This window comes from Marmota flaviventris, chromosome 2 (genome assembly GCF_047511675.1).
Source record: "Marmota flaviventris isolate mMarFla1 chromosome 2, mMarFla1.hap1, whole genome shotgun sequence".
Taxonomy (NCBI): domain Eukaryota; kingdom Metazoa; phylum Chordata; class Mammalia; order Rodentia; family Sciuridae; genus Marmota; species Marmota flaviventris.
In genome coordinates this window covers 202,811,159-202,836,339 of record NC_092499.1, presented here as the reverse complement: position 1 = coordinate 202,836,339, position 25,181 = coordinate 202,811,159, and the positions used below count along the sequence as shown (strand labels likewise).

Below are 25,181 nucleotides of genomic sequence, written 5' to 3'. Positions count from 1 at the left end.
GCAGGTGTGGCCTGAGCTTGGTCAGCCCTGGTGTTTAGGGGGGCTGTGTGAACACCCAGGAAGACAGGCCTCCTGGCCAGGGTCAGCAGTGCTGCTTCTAAAGCTCTCCACGTCTGCATGTTGGGTTCTCGGTTTTTCTCAAAATGCAGTCACCTCAGAGTGACTGGCCACCACCTGGGCTACACCCTACGTGGGAGCTAGGACTAGCTACAGGAGGGCAGAGAGTGGTGGGTCCCTATCTGAACCCAGGGCCTTGGAGTGGCCTCTACTCCAGCCCCCGTGTGCCATCTTCTCTGGATGTCCCTGGGGCCTCCCCTCTTGATCCCAGGATTGAGTGCTCCACTCTCAGTGAGGAGCTGAGTCTGACAGAGGAGACCTCTTCCAGTACTGGGGAGGTGAGTGTCGGGGCTGGACCTGCCATAGGCTGGAAGAGTCCAGGCCCTGGCTGCTGCCCATCAACTGCCCACCTGCCAGGTGGAGACTCAGTTTTCCCTAGGCCACACACATGTTCTGTAGGAGCAGGGGACAGGTGGCACTTACTTCCAAAGGGCGCTTCCCAAATGCTTGACTGACCCCAGGGACTCTTTCCTCCACTCTTTGCAAGTGTACAAGTGACAGCCAGGGGTGGGGATGGCCGGGCAGGGAGGAGGAGGAGGCTGCTGCCCGCGGGGCTGCACCATGGGTGTGGGAGAGCTGTCTCCAAGTCCCTGCCACTTGGCACAGTCCAGACCAGGGCCAAAACCCAGGGCGCAGCCAGTACCGACTGCAGAGCCTCTTGGAGCCACTTAACTGAGGGAGAAGATTGAGGTCAAGCACCTGTGGACATCTGGCCCATGCCCAGCTCCAGGCTCCCTTCTGGGGTGCAGGATTGATTTCCTGGGCAGATTTTCTACCTAAAATGTCAATTCTCTGTTTCTCCTGTTACACCTTCTGGGTTGTAGCGGGCTCTCCTGTCAGGCTGCCGGGTGTGCTGACACAGGGCTGCTGCCCAGCAGGCACACCAGGTCACATGAAGCCTGTGCCCGCCCCACCAGGGGTGACCAAGGCAGACGCAGGTGCAGCCCAGGGAGGAGAGCAGGGCCCTGTCCTCTAAGGGGTGAGAGAGAACCCCTGGGGAGGCAGCTTCTCACCTAGAAGCTGCATGCAGAGGAGCACCCAGGTGTCCAGGGCTGGGAGCAGGGGGCAGGCGTGTGGGGAGGGGTTTGCCATCTTCCAGAACCAGCCATGCACCTCGGAGAGCAGAGAGCAGGGGAGCACACGACAGCGCAGGCCCCTGGGTCCTCTGGGGCTGAAGACAGTGAAATCATTGCTCTAGTTGTCTCTCCCTCGGCCCCAAAGATCACCCTGGACTGAGCTCTGGAAGGTGGGGAGGTGTCCGCTTTGGTTTAGTGTCCTGCGGAGACATCCAGGTGTTCGAGAGGCAGCGACTCTCCCCAGGGCCAGGCTCGGAGCTCTAGTGTGTGATGCCCATGGCTGACTTGGTGCAGACTGCCTACTGGGAGGGAGCTCCTTGGCCCTCAGAGTAGACATGGCCACCCCTGATGGGGCCCGGCCAGAGGGAAGGGGTGCATGCCAGCCCATCAAATACACCATGGCCAAATCTGTGTTTCCAATGCTGAGAAATCGTATTTAAACTCTGCAGACAGACATCAGGGTAATTATCTCCACCAGTACTGGACAAAGTCCAGGGCTCCCTGAGAACGGGCAGGGACCTGGCGCGTGCCTCCCAGAGAGAAGCAGGGAAGCAGTGGGCCCTGGGATGGCAGGAAGATCTGGGGCGGAACAGAGTGTGATGGACTCCGTTCAGGGCGTCAGGGAGACTCCAGGAGGGGCCTCCAGGCCGTGAGTGCCTGGGAGCTGGAGCCTTGCTGGGAGTGGCCTTGGCACACCTGCGCTGGCTCCTGGGCTCTCTGGGTTGGAGACAGAGCCAGCTGAGAGCCGCCCAGAGCTCCTGGCACAGCGCAGGTGAACCAGCTTTTCTGGGGGAGGTCGGGCAGCACAGGCTCAGAAGCTGCTGGACGCAGGTGCCCAGGTCTGGGGAGAGGACGCATCCAGGAGCTGTATGAGGCCAGGGTCCCTCTCTCTGGTCAGGTGGCCTTCGTTTCCATGATATGGAAGTAACAGAATAATAATGTCACCCCAGATGCTGTGACAACCCATCTGGCGTGACGAATGTTAGACTATGCCAGAAAGTGAGGACAGCACTCATGCAGCACAGCGTGGTCCAAACCCAGGCAGGGGAGTCTGAGCCACCCGCCCGGCAGCCTGCACTGCCCGCCCCATGAGGGCTGTGGAAATCACAGGCCAAGCCCCACACTCCATCCACAGGGACGAGACCCACTGGGTCCTCACCAGTGAGTGCCAAACCTCCTCCAAGGGCCCCTTCCCAGGGCTGGCTCGGCTCCCGAGCAGGAGCTGAGTGTCCAGGTGCCCATCCTGTGGGGGAGGAGGCAGAGACCCCAGCGGGGCCTCCCTGCATCATGGACCTGGGCCTGGTCTGGGGCACCTTGGCCACTCGGAGCCCCCCTGGCTCTCCGAGGCTCCCCACCATTGGCTGCCGTGAAAGGTGTGCCCTCTCGGCGTGTCCTACTGAGGATGGGTCAGCTGCCTCCGCCGTGTCGGAAGCCCTCTGGAACAGTAGGACCCTGAAGGTTGACAGAGGCCCCCAGCACAGGCTCCTCAGGCCTGGGCAGCCTGGAAATGAGTCTGCCAGAGGGACCCAGCGGGACACTCCTCCTCCAGTGCCATCCACTGTGCTGCAGTCTGGCCAGCACTTGAGGGCACTGGGAAGGAGGGCACACCAGTGAGGGGACAGCCCCCACGTGGGAGGAGCCTGGGGACTGGGGTGGCTGGAGCGTGGCCACGGTGGGTGCTGGGGAGGGCAGTCCTGGGGAAGGCGCCACGTGCAGGAGACCAGGTGGGGTCTGGTGGTTGGGCGGCCTCACACGCAGCCCAGCCGAGCTCATCCCACCTCCTTTGCTGACAGCGCAGGTGTCTGAGCCGCAGGCCTTGGGCTCACCAGGACCTCTGGATCTCAGCCCCCAGTGCTGGGAGGAGGAGAAGGCCAAGATGCCTGGGGACACCCAAGGACACTGGGGTGGTGAGGACAGAGCACTGCCCTTCCTGAGGAATGTGCTGATTTGAAAATCCAGCTGCCTGACAAAGGAAGCGTCTCCTTTCTGAAATGAGCCCCTGGGCCTGGAGACCTGAGATCCACAATGACAGGCTGGAAAGGGCAGCTTTTGGGCCCCACCCTACGCCAAGGAAACCAGGTGTGGAGGCTGAGGCTGGGGAGGAGAGCCGTCCTCCCCTGCAGGGCCCCGCCCAGAAGAGCTGGGTGTCGGGTGGAAGTGGGGTGCAGGGCTGTCAGGACACAGCTCACCCACGGCCTGGGCACACAGTCCACCACACACACCCTGAATGCATGCCCACGCGTGCACACAGGCACACGTTCCTGCCGCAGTCTGGCTGGGCACAAATCTCCGAGCCGCCACGGAAGCACTTGTAGGTTCAAAACAGCAAGTCTTTATCGCCGAACTCCACCAGCACTCCACGCACACTCCCCGGGAACTCTCCCGAACGCCACCCCCGCGGCCCCTCTCAGGCACCTCACACCCACCGGAACTCCCTCCACCGGAACTTCACCAACCAACCGAACTCCCCAGGAATCCTCGAGAGAACTCCAAAGCAGTGGGCGACCGAGGTGGACAGCAGGGGTCTATATACAATTGAATCAATCCAGCATCATCTTAAGGGCTCGCCTCTCAACCATTACTTCTGGCAAAATGCCAGGGGCCATTCCGACTCGGCTGTGGCTCTCAACCCGTTCCCGGGCACAGCCACAGGAAACAGATCTGGGCTCCTGCTACCCTGTCAGCCCCCAGCCCTCAACCATCGGCTGGCTTTGGTAGAGAGGCTGGGGCCTGCCCAGGGCTTTCTCCCCTGTCGACTGCCAGGCCTCATCTGGCCCCAGCCCCAGAGAGACCCCCATCCCTGACACCTGCTGGAGCTAGCTGGCTGCCCAGCCTGTGCCATCTCTGTAGGGCAACAGAGAGCAGGCACAGCACCAGCCCGGGCCCTGGCCACTGCCTTCTCCAAGCTGTTCGTGGGACACAGGTCGCAAGGCAGTGACCTAGAAGGTCCAGCAGGGTTGCCCAGTGCTCCCCTGTGGCTTCCAGGAGCTGTGCTGGTCCCAGGAAGGCTGTGGCAAGTTTTGAGTGGTCTCAGCAGGACAAGGTAGGGAAGTGGTCAGGGGCCACCATGCTGGCACCCTCCCGTAGGCCAAGTCCACCTGTGCCCAGACCCTCAACAGTGCCGGCACCCCAATTTTGCTGTAGTAAGGCTGAGCTGGGGGGTGGGGACTTGTCCAGGGGCCTATGGCTGGAGGAGGCAGAGTCAGGCCTGGGCCTGGGTCTCCTGACTTGGGGTCCTGTGGCTCGCACATATGCCAGAAAGTCGGGGGTGGAGATGCTGGGCCTGGGGGTAAAAGGGATGGCTGGGAGGCTCAGCGGTGCCCCCTGCAAACAGACTCCCCCCACATCCTGCAGCCAACAGGGGGCCTGACTCTCTCAAGGCCCTGAGGCAGGTGGGCAGTCTCTGAGGTCCAAATCCTGATTCCTCCTCCAGGAGGGACCTCCTGAGAGGACCCTAGCCTGGGGACTTCCAGGCAATGGCTGAGCCCTGGTCTGGGTAGGACATGCTTGTGGGAGCCCATCCCTCCTCCCAGATGTCCTGTAGCTGTCAGGTGACCTCTGCATGTGGACTGTGTGGGGAGGACATGGGTTCTGTGGGGTGAGGGGTCCCCACAAACCAGTGATTCAGGTCCCTGTGGACTGGCACACCCAGCTCTTGCCAGTGCTCAGAGGAGGGTGGCTTGGGGACACAACTGTGAGCTGACATGTGACCTGATGAACCCAAGTAGAAGCCAGGTCTGCCCCCAGCCCCAGCCCAGGCCCGGCTGGCCCTCTCTGGGCATGTGGGAGCTCTGGGCTAAGCCCAGACAGGGTGCCTCCACTGCCCAGCAAGGACCAGGGTGTCCAGGCATCAGCTCCACCTGAGTTAGAGTCTCTTCTCCACCCGGTGGCAGGCCCGGGGCACAAGAGGACAAGGTGGTCACAAGGGTGGCTCACAAGGTGACTCAGAGGGGAAGGAGGAGGAAGAGACTTTAGCAGGAAGACAGCGCTCTCTCTGGAGGGTCACTCAATCCCTGGCCGGCCCAGGGACTGTCACATGCAGAGACTGGAACAGGCCCCGCCCCCTGCAGGGAAGTGCCCTCAGCCCTCCCCCGCTGCAGGAGGTGGCTGCTGAAGCCTTGGGCTGGACATCACTCACAGGCAGTGGCAGTCAAGACAAAGGGCTTTCCTGTGCTGGTGGCCTGTCAGGACACAGTTCCTCACAAGGAGCGAGACACCCTCTCCTAGCCTCAGCCTCAGTGCCAGCCATAGGGGCCGGGCGGCAACCCCCAGACTGGGGAGCGGGCAGGTGTCGGGAGGCCTGTGCTGGGGTCCTGGGGTAAGCTTCCTGGGGCTGAGCCCTGAGGGGGTCCGTGCCCTGAGGGTCACGGTGGGTGCTCAGCAGCCCAGGTGGGGAGGCACAGGCTGGCTGCACCGTGCCTGGCCTGGCCCACAGGTCATGCACCTGGACTCCTAGGGCTCCTGAGTGTGACCCTTACAGAGACCCCTGCTTACACAGCCCGCATAGGACCTCCCCTGAGAGCACAGGGCTGCTCCGGGGTGCCAGCAACAGCCCAGGTCCCAGCATGCCAGCACCTGACCATAGCTCCCTTCCTTCCCCATCCTTGTGAGGGCTGGTGATCAGTGTCACCTCAGGGAGGTGAGGGATGTACCTGAGGTCACCAGGTGGCAGGGCAGAGCCCCGGGTTTGAACAGCAGCTCTGGTGGCCACGGAGCACTCCCTGAGCCAACAGCAAGACTGGGGCCCACCCAGGCTCCCATTCATCACTTTGAGAGCTCCTTGGAGTGTTTATAGATAATTAACCACTTAGGAGAGGCGGCAGGGGGTGGGGGAGGGCAGGCAGCTGGCCGTGTGGAGCCCAGCAGAGACAGGTCCATGCACAGGAAGCCCAGTGAGGTGAGGAGCCCTGGGAGCCCTGGGCGGGGGGTGGGGGTGGGTGGGGGGGGTGTAAGGCTGCAGAGACTCCAGCTGCAGCAGGAAGGACACCAGGGGTAGCTGCCCCCAGGCCAAGGCTGCAGGATGCCAGGGACACGGGCTGGGAGGAGCTTGCTTCACCACGGCTCTCTTCAGGGCCCCAACCAGAACTTGGGGGGAGCCTGGGGTCGGAGGACCTGGGCTGTGCTCCCTCTGGAGCCGCCCACTGCTCCACACTGGGGCTGCAGGATGTGGTGCTGACCTTGCAGTCCCTGCCATCAGTCCAGCATCTTTGCAGCCTCTGCGGCCCCCGAGGCTGCCCTGCACAGGCCCGGGGTGGAAGGAGCTGCAGTGGGGGCAGCAGGACGGCCTTAGGAGAAAGTATTGCTGCTTTGGAGGCGTTGGCCCCAATTCTCATATTTCTTTTGCATTTAACAGTTTCTGAAATTTTTCTGGAAAAATGCGTGAAAGCAGAGGCTCCGAGGTCCCCTCTCCCGTTGGCTGAAGGGAGGCACTTCCTGCACAGGGCGGTCGGCTGGGGCTGAGAGCAAGGAGCCAGCCCTGGAGAGAGAGGGCCTCTTTGACCCAGGGGTGCCTGTCTGAGTGAACCAGTCATGGGGGGCCAGGCTGGGCATAGCTCTGTCCACTTGTGAAGCCTCTGGGCTTGTCTGCACACTCATGCCCCCCACAAGGGGGCTAGCCCAAGGGTCTGAGCCCAAGACCAGGCCTGGGCGCCCAGAGAGAGATCCCAGAGAATGCCCAGGAGCCGGCCTGGGCTGAGAGCAGCACTGGGGTGGGGACAGCCAGGCAGCGGGACATCCCGTCCAGGGGAAGGTGGGAGGCCCTGCCAAGCCAGAGCTGCTACACCACAGAACTCATCACGGGGACACTGACAAGGGGCCAGGTACGTGTCCCCATCCTGCTTGGCCAGTCTTGGTTTCGGCTCCTCTCTCCTGGGCTCTGTGACTCTCCTCTTCTTGCCTGCCCATAAGCTGAAGACCAGCCCAAGCGTGGACCCTCTTAGCCCGAGTGCGGTTAGGGTGCGCACAGGACAGAGCCCACTCTGGACCCAGCCCTCAAAGCAGGGATCCCTCGTGCCCACCCCTCCCTCACTCATTCTTACCCAGCCTTGCACTGGACACACGTACCCTGCCTCCCTAAGAGCCCTCCTGTGTCCTTGTGGGGCCTGAGTCGATGGAGTCCAGAGCTTGGGTGTGAAGAGGGCCAGGAAGGAGATCAAAACCTGCTCCTAGGGCAGAGCGGGCAAGAGAACATACCTGGGGAGACTCACTGGGGGAGCACTGGGCAGGCTCTGCCTACTGCCCAGGGCTGCTGGGGCTGTCCAGGGAGACTAGGAAGTTCCCAGGGGCAGTGTCCCCTAAAGGGCAGAGGTTTCCACAGGAGAGGAAATGGACTGTCCCCTTCTGTGAGTGGGGCCTGGTGAAAGGCTGGAGGGCGGAGGCCCTTGAGCCAAGGAGAGCAGTCCCAGCAAGCCCCTGCACTCGTGGGTCAGCGCCCCTCACCACTGAGGCCTGGTCCTTGGTGCAGCCTGGCCAGAATCGCACCGGCTGATGCTCCCCAGTGCAGCCACCTTTACTCGAGTCCCTGTTCACACCAGCAGATGGTTACCATGGAAATGTCCTTGCACAGGGTGGAGGGTAGAGGGCAGAGAGAAGGAGGGGCCCTCGGAGACCAGCCTGCAGAAACTACTGTCCACTGTCAGTGGCAGCCTGGAGGGGCAACAGCACAGGGGTGGGCTGGGGGGAGGCATGTAAGGGCCTGCCCCACACCCCTCCGCCAAGGGGTGCATAGCTCTGGACGCAGCCTTTCCCCAGAGCAGTCTCAGGACCTTGTGAATCTGGACTTTTCCATTCTGGGGCCTGAAGTAAGGACCGTGTTCATCTGCTATGATTACTAGGTTCCTGCCACAAGGCTTTCAGGCCAGCAGGTGGGGAGGGAAGGGCCTGCAAATTAATGAGTTAGACTCAATTAATCCTTCTGCATTAGCAAATCCACAGGGAGAGCCAACCAGGCCGGACAGATGTGTGTGAGCTGGGGCACGCAGCCTGAGGGAGGAGCTGACCCTAGCCTGGCCTTGGAGAGACAGGCCTGCTGGCCTCAACTGGGCTCTGGGTGCAGGCACCTATGACTTAGCATGAGGGCCACTGTCTGGGCCTGCAGGGCCTGCAGATGGGCTCACACAGAGCCTGGAGCTCGACCAGCCCACTCCAAGTCAGTCTTTGCAGCACATGGCCTAAGGCCCCTGCTTCAGAGTTGCTGGAGTGGGCTGTGAGAGACCACAGATTGGGGCTGTATCCCAGAGCAGGGGTCTCTAAAAGTGGGTGTCAGACTCCCCAGGTGGGTCCCAGTGCCCCGCTGGGAGTGGCAGCCGCGTCCTCCTCCAGGCTGTGTCCTTGTGTGCTCCTCCTGCAGGGAGCCACCCAGGGCTCCTGGCACTCCCCACACCTTCCCTGACTCCAGCAGGACATGAAGGAGCCCCAAGGTCAACAAGTCCTGAGGCTGAGGGCCCCCTCACCTGGAGAGGCCTCGGTCGATCTCAGATGAGGGACACAGCAGCCCTTGGCCTTAGCGGGCAGACCTCACCTTATTGACAGCAAGGGACTCTGCCCACGCCCACCTTCCCGCTGCCAGAGCAGCTGGCAGCCCTCTCGTGGGGTGGCTGGAAGGGACTCCAGGAAGGACCAGAGCACGCTGGCCTCTCTGGTCAACAGGAGGGTGTGGTGTTCCTCTGCACTGTGCCCAAAAAGGCACTGTGGATGTGACCCCGGCAGTGGGGAGCAGGGCCGCTTCATGCAGGAGACCTGGGCACACCAGCCGTGGCTCTCTCCAGGAGGGCGTCACCAGCCTCGCCACCCTCCCACCTTCCCTGAGGAGGAGGTGAGGAGGTGCCTGCTGCTGTTGGTCCACATTTGCAGACCACGTGAACTTCCTGGTCCCTAGAATGGAGTCGGCTCTTGGAGGGGCTTGATCAGCCCTGAGGAGCCAGGTAGGCAGGGGTCTGAGGGTGATGAGCCCGGTGCATGTGTGCGGTCCAGCATCTCCTGGCTCAAGGACAGACTACAGGAGTATGGCCAGAACACCGAGGACGTGCTCACCTGAGGCTAGGAGACCAGGGTGGCCTGCTTTGGAAACCCACAACTGGATGTGTGACCTTGTACAAGTTGCTTAACCTCTCTGTGCTTGTTTCTTCTTGGGCAAAGCACGGATAAGGAAAGAGCCCATCCTCAGAGTGCTGTGGGAGTCCAGTGGGCCAGCATCCACATCACTCGGGCCAGCACCTGGGAAGGCACAAAAGGGGAGCGATGGCCATGTTGAGGGAAGGTCACTGTTGAGCTGCCCCTGAGCGTCTGAAACCTCTGACAGCCGGTCTTTCTCCTGCAGACACAACCCTCTGGTGAACAGGAAGAACACTGGCGTCCCAGAGAAGGTGTGTGGGTATAAAGTTACTTCGTCCCCAGAGGACATAAGGGCTGGGGCACCAGAGCAGGGACGGGCAGAGGGGTGGAGAGCTGCAGAGGGAGCTTGGGTAGGGGTAGGAGCAGCCTAGGGAGGTCCTGAGGGACATTCTGCCACGAGTAGCTGTGGCCTTGGAGGGAAGAACAGGGATCTCTCTAGCCCCTTCACCCCAACCCCTGGACCTGAGGTCTGGTCTGCTGGCTGTGGCAGGTGGCAGTGCTGCAGAGCTGGGGTGGAGGGGGTAGGCACAGGGTCCAAGGGCCGGAGGTTCTGGAGAGCCAGCCCTCTCCCTCTCCCTGCAACCAGGCTGTCACACAAAGGGCTCCCCCTCCCCACCTGTGCATGTGGGTATCACCTGACACCCGTGGTGAAGGTGGAGACCCTCCCTGGCAGCCAGCCAACCTTGGCAAACCTGCCAAGATCTGTTCTCCAAGCTCCTGGGACCCTCCCCTGTGGCCCCTCACCCACTGTCCACAGAGTGCTGGAGGGAAGCTTGCAGGCTCTGCTGGGGTGGGTAGGAAGGGCTTCAGACCCTGTTTCCAGGCTGGATCCCGAGTTTCAGAGGCAGAGTTATGTCGTCTTTGCCCAGAAAGGTTGAGGGCAAGGCCTGGGCTTCTCGGCGCGGCGGGGGGGTGGGGGTGGGGGGGGTGGGAAGGGGGCTCTTTCCCCGGAGTCTGCTGGGGAAGAAGGTGAAAGACCTGTGCTTTCTGAACTGCCAACACTCGCGCTAAGGCAGCGTGGGGTGATGGTGGAGTTACCAGAACCTCTTAGCGCCCAGAGGCCCTGGACGTGCGCCCTCCACCTCCAGGCAGGCTCGGGGACCCAAAGCTGGAGACGAGGGTGGAAGACCGCGGTCCAGACTGCCTGGGATCCCGGGGGTGCCCGAGTGACCAAGGGTTCCCCACCCCGGGCTCGAGCAGGTCCCGAGCCTCGGTGGGACGAGGTAACTTTACCCCGGCGCAGGGCCAGCCGCAGCTTCCACGTCCCCTCCGGTGCGCGATCCGCCCCCTCCTCCTCCGCTCCCTCCTCTTCCCCTCCCTCCCCTTCCTCCCCTTCCTCCCCTCCCTCTCCCTCCTCCCCTCTCCCCGCGGCTGGAGGCGGCAGGTCCGGGCGGGGCTGCGCCGCGGATCCTACAGCCTCGCGCACCCGCCCCGCAGCCGCCGCGCCCCGCGGGACGAGCAGTCGAGTCGGGCTGAGGGACAGTCGCCCGCGGCGCGGGGCATGAAGTTGGGTGCGCGCGGGCCTTGGAACCGGGGCGCGGCGGAACCCGGAGCCGCCCGCGTCTAGCGCCGGATCGGTGCGCCATGGAGCTCCGGGGCCCCAGGGCGCCGCTGCCGCTGCTGCTGCTCCTGCTGCTGGAGACCGGCCTCCTGCCTGGTAAGTTTCGGGGCGCTGAACTGGCCCCATTCGCCTCGGTCCGGCGCCCGGGACCCCGGAGCCAGAGGAGGGAAGGCTCCTGGCTGCTGTGCCAAGCCGCAGGCAAGCGCAACGGCGAGGCCACTGAGACCCCCCCCCTCCCATTACCCGGGAGAGGCATGGGCTGTCCTGCAGCGCAGGCTGAGCCCTGGCGCGGAAGGAGTCAACCTCCCGCAAATGCCGAGAGGGGTTTGGGGTGGGTATGTGGGGGTTCCCGCAGCATTTCCGGAGCTGGACCTAGAACCTCCAACTTGGACAGAGATGGAGCGCAGGGGTGCATCCATCCAGCCAAAATTCCCTGCAGACCACGCACCCACGCATGTCTTCTTCTTGCTTGGGGGTCAGCGGTGGCCTCTGCACTTGGGGCCCCCACACCACCTTTTCTGCTCCTGCAGGCTCTCTCCACCTCTCTCCCCTCCCATCCTCTGGGCAGCCATGCACCCCACCCCATTCAGGAGGGAATATAGGGAATTTAACCCCCTGGCCTCTTGGTGAAAAGCGGTCTGCACTTTACTGGTCAAAGAGACCAGGAAGAACAAGATTAGGGAATGATACTCTGGGCCAGAGGCAAGGGTCCCAAGGGGTCTAGAAGTGGGAGATCCCTAGCATCTAAGCCTCCTAGGAACCTGCTGCTGAGTCTCAGGTAAGCAAGATCCAACAGGAAGCAAGGGTCTCTCCTCCCTCTCCCCAACCCCCTCCAAAATGCAGCCACCCAGGGGAGGCAGGGAGGCCCCCAGACCACCTGGGGAGAGGAGAAGGGGAAAGGAGGACTGAATGAGGGACCCCTCCCCAGGATGCAGAGTTAGGACTCACCCAGGGTATCCCTGTGCGAGAACACCGGTTGCCCACAGCCCCCAGGGGCCAGGCTCGGTTTCAGGGTGGGCACCGACTCCACCCCCCCCAGACCTCAGAACACAGCTCCTTCTGAGCCACAACTGTGTTCCTTGCAGCCTCTGGAAGCAAGCTCTCCTGGGTGGGGGGCGGATCCTGGCCTTGCTTCCTGCCTCTCCCTGCCCCTTCTGGCCCCCAAGTCCTCGCTCCCACCTGCTATGCTGCTTTCTGCCCCTGCCCTTTGTCTCTGCTGGTCACTGGAGATACAGGCTTTCCCTCTGAAGTCACGGTCAGCTAGGGAGAATACCCAAATCAGTGAGATGCAGGGTCAAGAAGACCTGACCCAGACTGAGTGGCCTGGAAGAGGCTTCCTCCAGGAAGGGATATTTACATCCAGGGGCAGGGGCAGCCCAGGCCAGAGGGCAGCATGTGCAAGGGTGCTGAGGTGGGAGGTGACCGTGAGGGATGGAAGGCAGAGGACATGGGGGGAGGGGCTGGCCTGAGGATGGAGGACAGCCTGGATGGCCGCCGCCTGCTCCTGCCCCTGGCCACTCGCCCGCCTCTCCCTGCAGTGAGCAGGCCTGCAGAGACCCGGGCCCATGCGGAGGAGCGGCTCCTGAAGGCACTCTTCTCTGGCTACAACAAGTGGTCCCGCCCGGTGGCCAACATCTCAGATGTGGTCCTGGTCCGCTTTGGCCTATCCATTGCCCAGCTCATTGACGTGGTAGGTATGGGGGCCTGGCCATCACACATGGATGACCGTGTCTGGCCACGGCTGGTGGAACAGCTCCACATGGTCCAAAGCCCAAGGACTCTGTGTGGGAGGAGCATTTGGAGAGAGTGTCCTAGCCAGACAGGTGTGCAGCAGGAGGCCCAGGAACTCTGCCAGGCAGAGGTGCCCAGCTGCATGCCCAGTATTTCCCAGCCAGGCCTAGCTAGTTGGGGTGGGACCCATCTTGAGGCAAATTGGCCTGGTGGCTTTGAACAGCCTGGATGGAGCCTGAATCTGGGGAGGGGGAGACGTCTGCAGCAGGGGTGCAGCATCCCACAAGCCTGGCCCAAGCCTGCCAGGATCGGCCTTGTGTCTGCTGGTGAGGGAGGGGCTGCCTTCTGCCACCCGGTGTGCTGTCCTGACTCACTGAGGGCAGCTGTGGCATACCAGGCCGAGTGGGGAGCATGACAGGGTCTGGACGTGTGAGGGAGCCCAGGCTGCATGGGACATGCACAGTACCTGGAGACCCTTGTCCCTGTTCAGAGCCAGCACTGAGACCTCCACCCTCAGGTGTCCTGGCACTGGCCCTCAAATGCCTCCTGCAGTGTCCCTGGCTGGGGCTCAGCCAGGGCTGGGGCAGGATGCACAAGACTCCTGGTCTGCAACCACTGCCTTATCTCCTGCCAGGCTTGTTGGGGTCATGCCACTGTCCCTTGCAGCCCAGTACCTCCAGTTTGCCCAGGAGACCTTGAGGCCCAGAGTCCACCCAGGCCAAGTCTCCAGCAGGGGACATGGCCCAGCCCTGCCGTCTGCCCTGGAGCTGAGATGCTCATGAACTGCACACACATGTGCTGACCCGAGGGTACTGGTTGAGGCCATGGCCCTCCGTGGGTGGAGGGGTGCCTGTGTCTGCCTGCTGTGCATGCCCCCCAGGTGCTGGGGTATGGTGCCCCACCTGGCCCCAGCCCACCTGTGCCCTTCGTGTGTGATTGCTGGGGGTGTCTTGTTTGGGGTCTTAGTCTGGGTGGGGTGGGCTTGTGTGTGAGCTTGCCTGGCACAGTGCAGAGTAGGCTGCAGAGTCCCCAGAGGTTTGTGCTGAGTTCTCGTGAAATGTGCCAGCGAGTGCAGGGATACATCTCTGGGTCCCAGGGGAACCTGGGGACTGACACTGTGTGACAGGAGGGTCCTACCCAGCCACTGGGGAGTTCTTCCCAGGACTGTGGAGGAGCACCCAGTGCCATGGGGCAAGCTGTCTGCCCACTCCCAGGCTCCTGGGACACTGCCAGGATGTGTGGGGATGAGGTTGGCGGGCAATGCAGGGCGGCAGGTGCACTGAGGCCAGGCCTTGGGATATGCGCTCTGCTCCACATCCCACCCACCCCTCAGTGTCCTGCCAGGGAAGGGACTGGCTTGGGCAGCTGGGTGACCTGTCCAGTGAGTGACAGGGAGTGACATGGGTGGCAGGGCTCACCTACGAGCAGCCTGGAGCCCATCAAAACACTGGGGGGGCAATGAGGTCACACAAGCTTGTGCCCAGTTTCCTTCAGGAAAGCTTAGGGGCCTGTCCCCCATCCTGAGTCCCCTCAGGCCACCATCCTGAGCTTGGTTGCCTCCAGGGATAAGGTGCTCACTCCTTCCTGAGGTCTAGCCCTGGCCAGTGTGTGCTGTGGCTGGGACTAGAGAGAGGTGTCCTGTCCCTGAGGGACCTCAAACTCCTTCCTGCTTGTGCCGTAGGATGAGAAGAACCAGATGATGACCACGAACGTGTGGGTGAAGCAGGTAAGTGGGGAGGGCCGCCCGCCCCACCCTGTCCTCGGAGCCCCCCTCACCCTGCTCCCTCTGTCCTTGCAGGAGTGGCATGACTACAAGCTGCGCTGGGACCCCAGGGACTACGAGAACGTCAGCTCCATCCGCATCCCCTCCGAGCTCATCTGGAGGCCGGACATTGTCCTGTACAACAAGTAAGCCCAGGGCTGGCAGGGCAGGTTGGGCTGGCAGCACAGGGAAGCTTGGGGCCAAGGGGTCAGGGCCGGGCCTGAGCGTGGCTGACTGAACCGGGCCACCGTCCACCCACACGGCCCTGGGATCTGGTGGCCTCTTCCTGCTTCCAGTCAGTGTCTCCCCCAAGGGCAGGGAGGTTGGACTCCCTGCCCCAGCGATGGGCCCAGACTCCAGGGTGCTCTGCGTCAGGCTGCTGTGGCCCTGCCCTGCACCCGTCCCCCATGCACTCTGCCTCTGGAGGAAGGTGAGGCAGCAGGGTGCTCCGGAAGGGGTGGGGAGGCTAGCACAGCCTCTACCCGTCCCAGCCCCCAGCCCCTAGCCTGTGCTCAGGCCCGGGGAAGCTGAGCCAAAGTCTCACGTGGACAGTTTGCTGTGCTTGGAAGCCAGGGTGGCTTTCCAGGGACGGTCGTGGCAGGGAGTGGCCTCCAGAGCACTTCTGTGGGCTTCTCTGGGGACCCTGGTCCCTGAACTGGGGCAACCCTGCTGTGTTTGATCAATTTTATCTGAATCCACCCGGGGATGGTTCCCCAGCCTGGGGCTCTGGCCAGGCAGGGTGGCAGTTCCTGCAACACTTACAAATAAAGCCAATGGAAGCCCCTCCACCCCCTGGTCCCGACCATCTGCCCACAGCCCCGTCCAGGCCCCAGGGTGTCTGTCTGACCTACAAACGTTCCTATTTGATTAAGAATGATTGGGCTCCTCCTCCTGCTAATGGAGTCCAGTAATGGCTGCGGTGTTGGTGTGTGAAGGGGCTCTGGATGGTCTTCCAGATGCATCATGGGAGGCAGTGAGGGAGGGTGGTGGTCATTACTCTTCCCTCGGGATGGACTCTCTGTCCTGAGCATTGCCCAGTTTGAACTTCGGGCCTGGAAGTCACCCCCGTCACCGGGCCTTTCTGGGGGCCACATCCAGCCCTGACCCCACCCCTGGGACCAAGTCTGCCTGGGACAGCCTGTCTGACCCATGGGGACATTTGTAGAGCAGGAAGCCTGAGAAATCCCCTGGGTGGGACTGGGCCAGGCAGACACATAGGTCTGGGAACCTGTAACAGCCCAGGACCAAATCCCCCAGAACAGGGCTCAGGAGACCACCTCCTCAGGTCACCTGCTGTCTTCCCTGCCAGGACTCATGGAGACAGTGGGGTAGAACCGGCCTCTCTGTGCCGAGGCTTTCTCTGGACAGGATTTGAGGATGGGCGAGGGCAGAAAGGACCCTAGAGTAGTGGCTGACCCTGAGATCTGACCAAAGCCACCAAGGAGGCCTTTTTCTAGGGGCATCTAGCAATTATTGGCTAGGTGGCCAGTGCCACTGCTGGGCAGGAGAAGACCCTAGCTCTTCTGTAGGCTCAGGAGCCCCTCAATTGGTGTCCTTGTCTACTTGGGGCTTCCTTAAGAAGGGTCCTTTGGGGCAGGAGCCTAGAAGTCCCTGATGTGGTACTGGGCAGAAGGGCAGAGGGTCTTGCTTGGCCTCTCAAGTGCAGTCTCAAGGCATGGCCCCTACCCCTGGAGCTGACCCAGGACCCCCTTCTCCGGCCTCTGGCCTGTGGCAAGTCCAGAACAGGCCATGGTCGGATGGTCCGGCCCAAATACCGGTACCCCTCAGGCTTCCTGGGACATCTGAGGTGCGGGGTGGGGTGTGGGCCTGGGACCTGCAGGGTGCCCAGCTGGCCTAGGAAAGGCCTCTGAGGGTGCTGACAGTTTGCTCTGAGAGCCTGCTCTGTCCTGCCCACAGCTGGCCTCTGCTCCTGAGGGGGTCTGCCCTCGGCCTCTGTGGCCAGTGCTCTGCACTTGTGGTTGGAAGGAAGCAGCTCACCCTCAGCTGAGGGCTTCAGGGGGGTTGTGTCCCAGAGCCAGGACTGGAGGAGACGGGCGCCCCTGCCGCCCCTGCACACCCTCTCCTTCCTCAGGGAGCCACGCAGTAAATGCCTGTGGATGCCACCGCGATAGCAAGGCCAGGGTGGCCCCAGCAGGCTGATTCTCCTCACAAGCTCCCCGGTGTGAGCTGGGCTGGGCAGGGTGGGCAGAGCAGCCCTGGGCTGGACAGGGTGGGTAGAGCAGCGGGGTGCAGCTGGGGCGAATGAGCCAGGCTGTGGCTGCCAGTCCTGTCCTGCTGCAAGGCCAAGGGCAGCTGCCGTCCCCGAGTGTGGGGAAGCCCAGAGCTGGCGCCGCAGCCTTCCACTCACACCCTCCTGCAGAACGTCTGCTGAAAAGGATCCGCTCACGGTGGGAGCCTAATTTGTGCCTCAAAAGGGTGAGGCTCTGATTTGGGGTGAGATGGGGACAGAAGGAAGCAGACCCAAGCCTGATTCCACAAGGGCTGGGATGTGCAGCAAGATCCACCCTGTGCCGCCGGGGGTGTGGGGGTGTTCACGCAGACGCCAGGCCATTCCTGGCTGGGAGGCCTCACTGGGATGCGTGTGGAGCTGCTGTGGCGTCTCCTCCTGCAGCACAGGAACGCGGTGAGAGGAGCCAGGTGCTGGTCCCAGGTGAGTCTGCGGGTTCAGAGGTGGGCTCTAGTCCTGCCACTTTGAGGACCTTGCACCAGCATGGGTGGCACACGAAGGGAAGGGGCCTACGGGTCCCAGGAGGCTTTCAGAGCCTCAAACTGGTCAGAACCTGATGGTGCTAGCTAGGGGTGCAGGGCCAGCTGCCAGATGAGGCTCAGAGAAGCCGAGCCCTTGCTGCCCGTGGACCTTGGGAAGCCCCGTCCTTCAAGCTGGGCCCTGGGGACAAAGCAGGTGAAGGAACACACAGGGCCTGAGGCTCAGGGTTGTGCCTCCTTTGCCTCCTTAGGTGCCCTCAGTGGGGGTTACTCAGGGCCACAGGGCTCGCCAAGAGTAGAATGAGGTCTCCATTAGCATTTCTGAGCCCAGGCTGGCAGGGACTGCCCAGAGGGGCTCAGGCATTGCTTTCCCTCTGCAGGAGACCTGGGCCCTGGGGGAATAGAGGTCTGGCAGACAGGTTACCCAAGACAAGAGACATGTGGGCTGGGGCCTTTGCTCCAGGACCACATCTGGCTTCAGGGAGAACCTTGGAGTCAAGTGGGGCTACCCCAGGAGCAGGGAGGGGCTTTGTGGGGGCTGCTTGCCTGGGTGCCCTGGTTGCCATGTCCAAACAGGCATCACTGTCCCTGAAGCCGGGGGCCAAGACTGGGAGCTCTGCCAGCCACAGAAAGGGGCTGGAGGGAGGGACAGCATCCCCTTCCTCCTCCATCAACCCCGGCCTATGGACAAGACACCAATGTCCCCTGAAGCATCAGAGGCAGAGGCTGGCCATGAGACATTGACCCCCAAGTCAGCAGCTTGAGTTTGTGTTCAGCTCCTGGGTTGTCCCCCGCAGTTTGAGGCACCATCCTTGCCTCTGGGGCCACAGTGTCATCCTCACCTTCAGGGAGATGGCAGCTAAGTCCCTCGGCTAACAGGAGAAAGAGCACCCCTGCTTGGCCATCTGTGGCAGAGGTGAAACCAGGCACCACCCTGAGTGTGGTGCCAGCCCAGAGCAGGGGCCAGCAGGGGGACATGGCCTTGGCCCCAGGAGGTGCTTATACACTCTCCCAAGGGTGCTTCAGAAGCTGTTCCCGTGTCCATGGTCCTCAGCACAGACACAGTGGGCAGAGGCAAATCCGTCCATCCCCAGAGGGCCCTGTTGAGCAGCTGCTCGGCCACGCGTCCTCACAGGCTCTTCAGCCAGGCAGCCAGTGTGCACTGGGTGGGGCCAGCCTTCAGTCCAGTGGCTGCCTGTCCTCCTGGGACAGGCCCAGGGGACCACTCGCTCTTTCCTGGAGACATGCAAGCTCCCATGCACAGTGGACAGCCGGGTCCTGCGTCCTGCGGGGCCTTCAGGCTACCTGCTAGTGCACTGCAGGACTGCGCCTCCTCCAGGACCAAGGAGGTTAGGAGTCTGCTCCTCCTCTTGGTGCTCACGAGGCCTAGGGGAGGGGAGGGGAAGGCAGGGCAAGAAACTCCCCCCATGCTTTGAACGGTGAGGCCCTGGGGCATCCTGGCCCCCTCAGAGGTACAGGAGCCTGGAGATACCCGGAGCCCCAAGAGAGAAAGCTGAGGGACTGGCCCCAGCCCCTGGGACTGTAGTGATCACCAGCAGCAGCAATGCTCTGCCCCTGGGCCAGGCCCAGTTCATCCCTCTGAGTTCTCAAAACCATGTGCTATCTCTGCTCAGGTGGTCAACTGAGGCACACAGGTGGGTGACGGCCCAGGGCCATGGGCTCGGCTGGCTGGCTCTGCAGGAGCGCCCATGAGTGCAGCAGGTGCGAGGGTGGGTGTGAACAGGCCTCACTCTTCTCTCTTCCTGCCCAGTGCTGATGGAGACTTTGCGGTCACCCACCTTACCAAGGCCCACCTGTTCCACGACGGGCGGGTGCAGTGGACGCCCCCCGCCATCTACAAGAGCTCCTGCAGCATCGACGTCACCTTCTTCCCCTTCGACCAGCAGAACTGCACCATGAAGTTCGGGTCCTGGACGTACGACAAGGCCAAGATCGACCTGGTGAGCATGCACAGCCGCGTGGACCAGCTGGACTTCTGGGAGAGCGGGGAGTGGGTCATCGTGGACGCCGTGGGCACCTACAACACCAGGAAGTACGAGTGCTGCGCCGAGGTGTACCCCGACATCACCTACGCCTTTGTCATCCGCCGGCTGCCGCTCTTCTACACCATCAACCTCATCATCCCCTGCCTGCTCATCTCCTGCCTGACCGTGCTGGTCTTCTACCTGCCCTCCGACTGCGGCGAGAAGGTCACGCTGTGCATCTCTGTGCTGCTCTCGCTGACCGTCTTCCTGCTGCTCATCACCGAGATCATCCCGTCCACCTCGCTGGTCATCCCGCTCATCGGCGAGTACCTGCTCTTCACCATGATCTTCGTCACATTGTCCATCGTCATCACTGTCTTCGTGCTCAACGTGCACCACCGCTCACCACGCACACACAGCATGCCCGCCTGGGTGCGCAGGGTCTTCCTGGACATTGTGCCCCGCCTTCTCTTCATGAAGCGGCCATCTGTGGTCAAGGACAACTGCCGGCGGCTCATTGAGTCCATGCACAAGATAGCCAATGCCCCGCGATTCTGGCCGGAGCCCGAAGGGGAGCCCAGCATCCTAAGTGGTGTGCACAGCCAGGGACCGTCACCTGCCCTGTCCTTCTGTGTCCCCCTGGACACACCCGAACCCCAGCCTGCCTGCAAGTCACCCTCCAGCCAGGTTCCTGCTCCACAGCCCTTGGAGGCCGAGAAGGCCAGCCCACACCCCTCGCCAGGTCCCTGTCGCCCACTCAACAGCCCTGGGGCCCCAAGGCTCACCAAAGCCAGGTCCTTGAGTGTCCAGCACATGTCCAGCCCCCACGAAGCAGAAGAGGGTGGCATCCGGTGCCGGTCTCGGAGCATCCAATACTGTGTTCCCCGAGATGGTGCGGCCTCCCAGGCTGATGGCCAGATGGCTGGCTCCCTGTCCTCCCTGAAGGCCCACTCAGCCGAGCTCCCACCTCCAGACCAGCTCTCTCCATGCAAATGTACATGCAAGAAGGATCCCTCTGTGGTGTCCCCAGTCACTGTGCTCAAGGCCCGCAGCACTGCAGTGCCACCCCGGCACCTGCCCCTGTCACCAGCCCTGACTCGGGCAGTGGAGGGCGTCCAGTACATTGCTGACCACCTGAAGGCAGAAGACACAGATTTCTCGGTAAGCCTTTGTCCCAACCTGGCTGTTGTGAGGTCCCCTGGCCCTTGTGTGTGAGGTCCCCTGACCCATGTGTGTGAGGGTGTCTGGGGTCCCCTGGCCCACGTGTGTGAGGTCCCCTGGCCCATGTGGGATGAGTAGTCTCCCTCTGTTTCTGGCAGATGGTGCAGATTGTGGCTGCTCTGTTTGGGGCACACAGCATGGATTTTGTCCAGAGTCCTGGAGGTCCCTGAGATGAGCCAGGGCCCAGCAGGGCAGGTGGCCCAGAGCAGCTGGTGCACAGTGGCCCAGGCTCCATTTGGGTGCTGGGACTCATGAGCCTGGCGGGTGGGTGAGGGGCAGCCACCAGCAGGCCGCTCCAGCACACGCGCTCCTCTGCGTTGGGGTCTCTGAGGGCCTCCAGGGCACCCTCTCTTTCCCTATGGCATTTGCCTGCCTGCCACCCATGAGGGTCTCCAGGGCCTGGGTCAAGTCCTGGGTCAAGTCACGACCTGGGGTCGTGTGGGTCCCAGAGGACTGCTCCTGCATCTCAAACTGCCTGCCAGCGGGGCTCAGGCAGTGGTGGAGCCAGAGCCCAGAGTCAGGGACAGGCCAGAGGGAATCCTGGGGCCTCCACTGCCAGCATCTGTCCTTTGCATTGACCTTGCCCTGGACAGGCACCTGCCACTGTCCCTGACACTGCTGTCCCTCCTGAGGACCCTGATCTTTTCAGCTGCCAGACCTCCTTCCTCAGTGGAGGGCCTGCCTGGCCCAGGCTTCATCTGAACTGTCTCCCTGGAGCTGAGTGGCCTGGAAAGGAGACATGTCCTGCTGCCCTCAGAGCCACCTCTGGCCCTAAGGAGCCGTGACATCATTCCAGGGACTCTGAAGAGTTCCAGCTTGCAAAGACTTGCCTGGGCAGAGGCCGGACTGGGGCCACATTTGGCTGAAGCTATGGAAATAAGAGATGTAGGGGGTGGGTTCTGAGGAGTGGCCAATGGGGGTGGGTTCTGAGGAGTGGCCAGTGGGGGTGGGTTCTGAGGAGTGGCCAATGGGGGGTGGGTTCTGAGGAGTGGCCAATGGGGGTGGGTTCTGAGGAGTGGCCAATGGGGGTGGGTTCTGAGGAGTGGCCAATGGGGGTGGGTTCTGAGGAGTGGCCAATGGGGGGTGGGTTCTGAGGAGTGGCCAATGGGGGTGGGTTCTGAGGAGTGGCCAATGGGGGTGGGTTCTGAGGAGTGGCCAATGGGGGTGGGTTCTGAGGAGTGGCCAATGGGGGTGGGTTCTGAGGAGTGGCCAATGGGGGTGGGTTCTGAGGAGTGGCCAATGGGGGTGGGTTCTGAGGAGTGGCCAATGGGGGTGGGTTCTGAGGAGTGGCCAATGGGGGGTGGGTTCTGAGGAGTGGCCAATGGGGGTGGGTTCTGAGGAGTGGCCAATGGGGGGTGGGTTCTGAGGAGTGGCCAATGGGGGTGGGTTCTGAGGAGTGGCCAATGGGGGTGGGTTCTGAGGAGTGGCCAATGGGGGGTGGGTTCTGAGGAGTGGCCAATGGGGGTGGGTTCTGAGGAGTGGCCAATGGGGGTGGGTTCTGAGGAGTGGCCAATGGGGGTGGGTTCTGAGGAGTGGCCAATGGGGGTGGGTTCTGAGGAGTGGCCAATGGGGGTGGGTTCTGAGGAGTGGCCAATGCGGGGTGGGTTCTGAGGAGTGGCCAATGCGGGGTGGGTTCTGAGGAGTGGCCAATGGGGGTGGGTTCTGAGGAGTGGCCAATGGGGGTGGGTTCTGAGGAGTGGCCAATGGGGGTGGGTTCTGAGGAGTGGCCAATGGGGGGTGGGTTCTGAGGAGTGGCCAATGGGGGTGGGTTCTGAGGAGTGGCCAATGGGGGTGGGTTCTGAGGAGTGGCCAATGGGGGTGGGTTCTGAGGAGTGGCCAATGGGGGGTGGGTTCTGAGGAGTGGCCAATGGGGGTGGGTTCTGAGGAGTGGCCAATGGGGGTGGGTTCTGAGGAGTGGCCAATGGGGGTGGGTTCTGAGGAGTGGCCAATGGGGGGTGGGTTCTGAGGAGTGGCCAATGGGGGTGGGTTCTGAGGAGTGGCCAATGGGGGTGGGTTCTGAGGAGTGGCCAATGGGGGTGGGTTCTGAGGAGTGGCCAATGGGGGGTGGGTTCTGAGGAGTGGCCAATGGGGGTGGGTTCTGAGGAGTGGCCAATGGGGGGTGGGTTCTGAGGAGTGGCCAATGGGGGTGGGTTCTGAGGAGTGGCCAATGGGGGTGGGTTCTGAGGAGTGGCCAATGGGGGGTGGGTTCTGAGGAGTGGCCAATGGGGGTGGGTTCTGAGGAGTGGCCAATGGGGGTGGGTTCTGAGGAGTGGCCAATGGGGGTGGGTTCTGAGGAGTGGCCAATGGGGGTGGGTTCTGAGGAGTGGCCAATGGGGGTGGGTTCTGAGGAGTGGCCAATGGGGGTGGGTTCTGAGGAGTGGCCAATGGGGGTGGGTTCTGAGGAGTGGCCAATGCGGGGTGGGTTCTGAGGAGTGGCCAATGGGGGTGGGTTCTGAGGAGTGGCTAATGGGGGTGGGTTCTGAGGAGTGGCCAATGGGGGGTGGGTTCTGAGGAGTGGCCAATGGGGGTGGGTTCTGAGGAGTGGCCAATGGGGGTGGGTTCTGAGGAGTGGCCAATGGGGGTGGGTTCTGAGGAGTGGCCAATGGGGGGTGGGTTCTGAGGAGTGGCCAATGGGGGTGGGTTCTGAGGAGTGGCCAATGGGGGTGGGTTCTGAGGAGTGGCCAATGGGGGTGGGTTCTGAGGAGTGGCCAATGGGGGTGGGTTCTGAGGAGTGGCCAATGGGGGTGGGTTCTGAGGAGTGGCCAATGGGGGTGGGTTCTGAGGAGTGGCTAATGCCAGCAGAAATTCAAACAAAATCTCGGAGTCGAGCTCTTTCCACAGTCCCGGGACTGGAGCGGCAGGCCTCCCCTCCTCCGCTGCCCAGCTGCCGGCTGTTCTGGCTGCCTGACCTGGTTCTGGGTCTGGGAGAGCAAAGCTGACCTCACAGGATGGCCTGGCCAGCAGGGAGCTGTGGTCTGCTTCGTCCTCAGGCTGGCTGGGCACAGGCACAGAGAGGGGCAGTTCTGGCCTGTTGGGAAGGCAGCCTGCGGGGCTGCGGCCCAGCTTCCTGGAACAGGCGTCCTGTGGGGCTTATTTAACAGTGACTCTGCGCCTTCTGAGGTTTTCCACCAGCAAACATGGCCATCGGGCCTTTAAACCATCAGGATACCTGTAGTTGCTTTGATAAATCAGGACAGATGCCCCAAAATGAGGAAACTAAACTCCACCCAGGCCCACTCACCCCTCAGCTGGTTGAGCCTGGACCATGTCCTCTTCTGGCCACTCAGGCACAGACAGGCCTGCTGGCCCAGGTCACCTACTCATGGCCCAAAGGCAGCTCCTATCAAGCCTGGGGCTACCAGGAACTCCCAGGTACCTGACTGTCCACACAGGGGGACAGTGAAGCCAGGGACAGGGCAGCAGCATGGGCAGCAGCTGCCTGGGTGCCTCAGGGCTGCTTGAGGCTGTCTCAAGAGTGACCAGTTAACTCCAGATCTGGCCAGGCCAGTGCAGCACTCTCCCCTGAGCCTTTGGTCCCAGTGGTCTGCTGGTGTGTGTGGGGGGGGGTGTGCTGCATCAGTCCTGGCAGAGGCAGGGGCTGGGGTCCACTCTCACAGAGGTGTGACCGTGGCTCTCCCTTGGCTGCTCACGTCTCAGTGTCCTTGTTATGGGCCAGTCCGGGTGAGGCCGAGTAGCTGCAGGTGGACATACCTGGTATGGTTTATGATGCTTGCTGTTTTCAGCCACTTGCTTCAGATCCCTTCCACCACCTCCATGAACTGTCGCCCAGCAACACTGCCCAGCCCAGTTGTGCCGGGATGTGAGCACTGGCCTAGAGTAGGAGGGCAGGTGTGGATGGTCAGGCCTCGGTCCTTGTTTTTAGGCCCTCCTCCACCGTGTGGCTCAGTGTGGGGGTTCTTAGTGATCAGACCTATTGCCCGGCATGCTCCTGGCCCTCGCCCTGTGCAACTGGCTTTGTGGGTGGCCCCTCTCGGGCCCTGCTTTCACCATCTGCACATGGGGATAGACTAAGCCTCCATCGCTCCCCCCGGATGTAGGATAGAGTCCCCCAGGAAGCTGGACCCTGCTTTCCTCCACAGTGCGCTCCACTTGGTCTCCTGGGCTCAGGTCAGGTCAGCCGGGGACTCCAGGTGGACCTGCCTCCTGTGCAGCACAGGACACCCTCTGCTTCCACATGAGCGCCTGTGATGCACTCTGCAGATATCCAGCCTGCCCTCGGGGCCTCTTCCCACCTGACCCCTGCAGCAGCCACTGTGGGTGGAATGGCGTCCTTAAGTTCCCTGGCTATCAGGGGCGTGGCTAAGGTGTGCTCCTTCCCCGTGTCACCTCAGTCCGCGTGTGCACCTGAGGGGAGACAGGACTGCCACTTGGGGCACATGGTTCTGAAGCTTCTCTTGTTGCCCGTGAGGCCGAGGGCAGGGGCTAGAGTGACCTGTGTCTGTGTTTGCAGGTGAGGGAGGACTGGAAGTACGTGGCCATGGTCATCGATCGCATCTTCCTTTGGATGTTCATCATCGTCTGCCTGCTGGGCACCGTGGGCCTCTTCTTGCCACCCTGGCTGGCCGGCATGATCTAGGGACAGAGCCAGCAAGGCCCAGGCTCCTGCAGGACGTGTAGGGCTGGGCCTGCTCCTCCCTGGTCCTCCCACTCTATGGGGCTATGCTGCTGGTCACTTGTCCCCCAACTCCTGTCCCTTCTGTCAGATGGCTTGGAGACATGGCCCCTGGGGAGTCAGAAGCCTGGGTGCTGGTTTTGGTCAGGTGGTCCTGGGGCAGGGGCTGGAATGTGGTTGTTCCATCCACAGGGTGGTGTCACGGGCAGAGCTCTGTGAATGCATCCCCAGCACAGGTGACCTGGAAGCCTCCTGA

The 25,181-nt window shown here is 62.4% G+C and overlaps 1 protein-coding gene across 1 annotated transcript; it reads left to right on the top strand.

Moving 5' to 3' along the window:
- Positions 1 to 10,889: 10,889 nt before the first annotated feature.
- Chrna4 (cholinergic receptor nicotinic alpha 4 subunit) lies at positions 10,890 to 24,889 on the top strand. Its single transcript, XM_027954299.2, has 6 exons — positions 10,890 to 10,962; positions 12,405 to 12,556; positions 14,279 to 14,323; positions 14,396 to 14,505; positions 18,858 to 20,232; positions 24,764 to 24,889. The coding sequence occupies exons 1-6, from the start codon at positions 10,890 to 10,892 to the stop codon at positions 24,887 to 24,889; spliced, it is 1,881 nt and encodes a 626-aa protein (XP_027810100.2).
- The last annotated feature ends 292 nt before the right edge of the window (positions 24,890 to 25,181 follow it).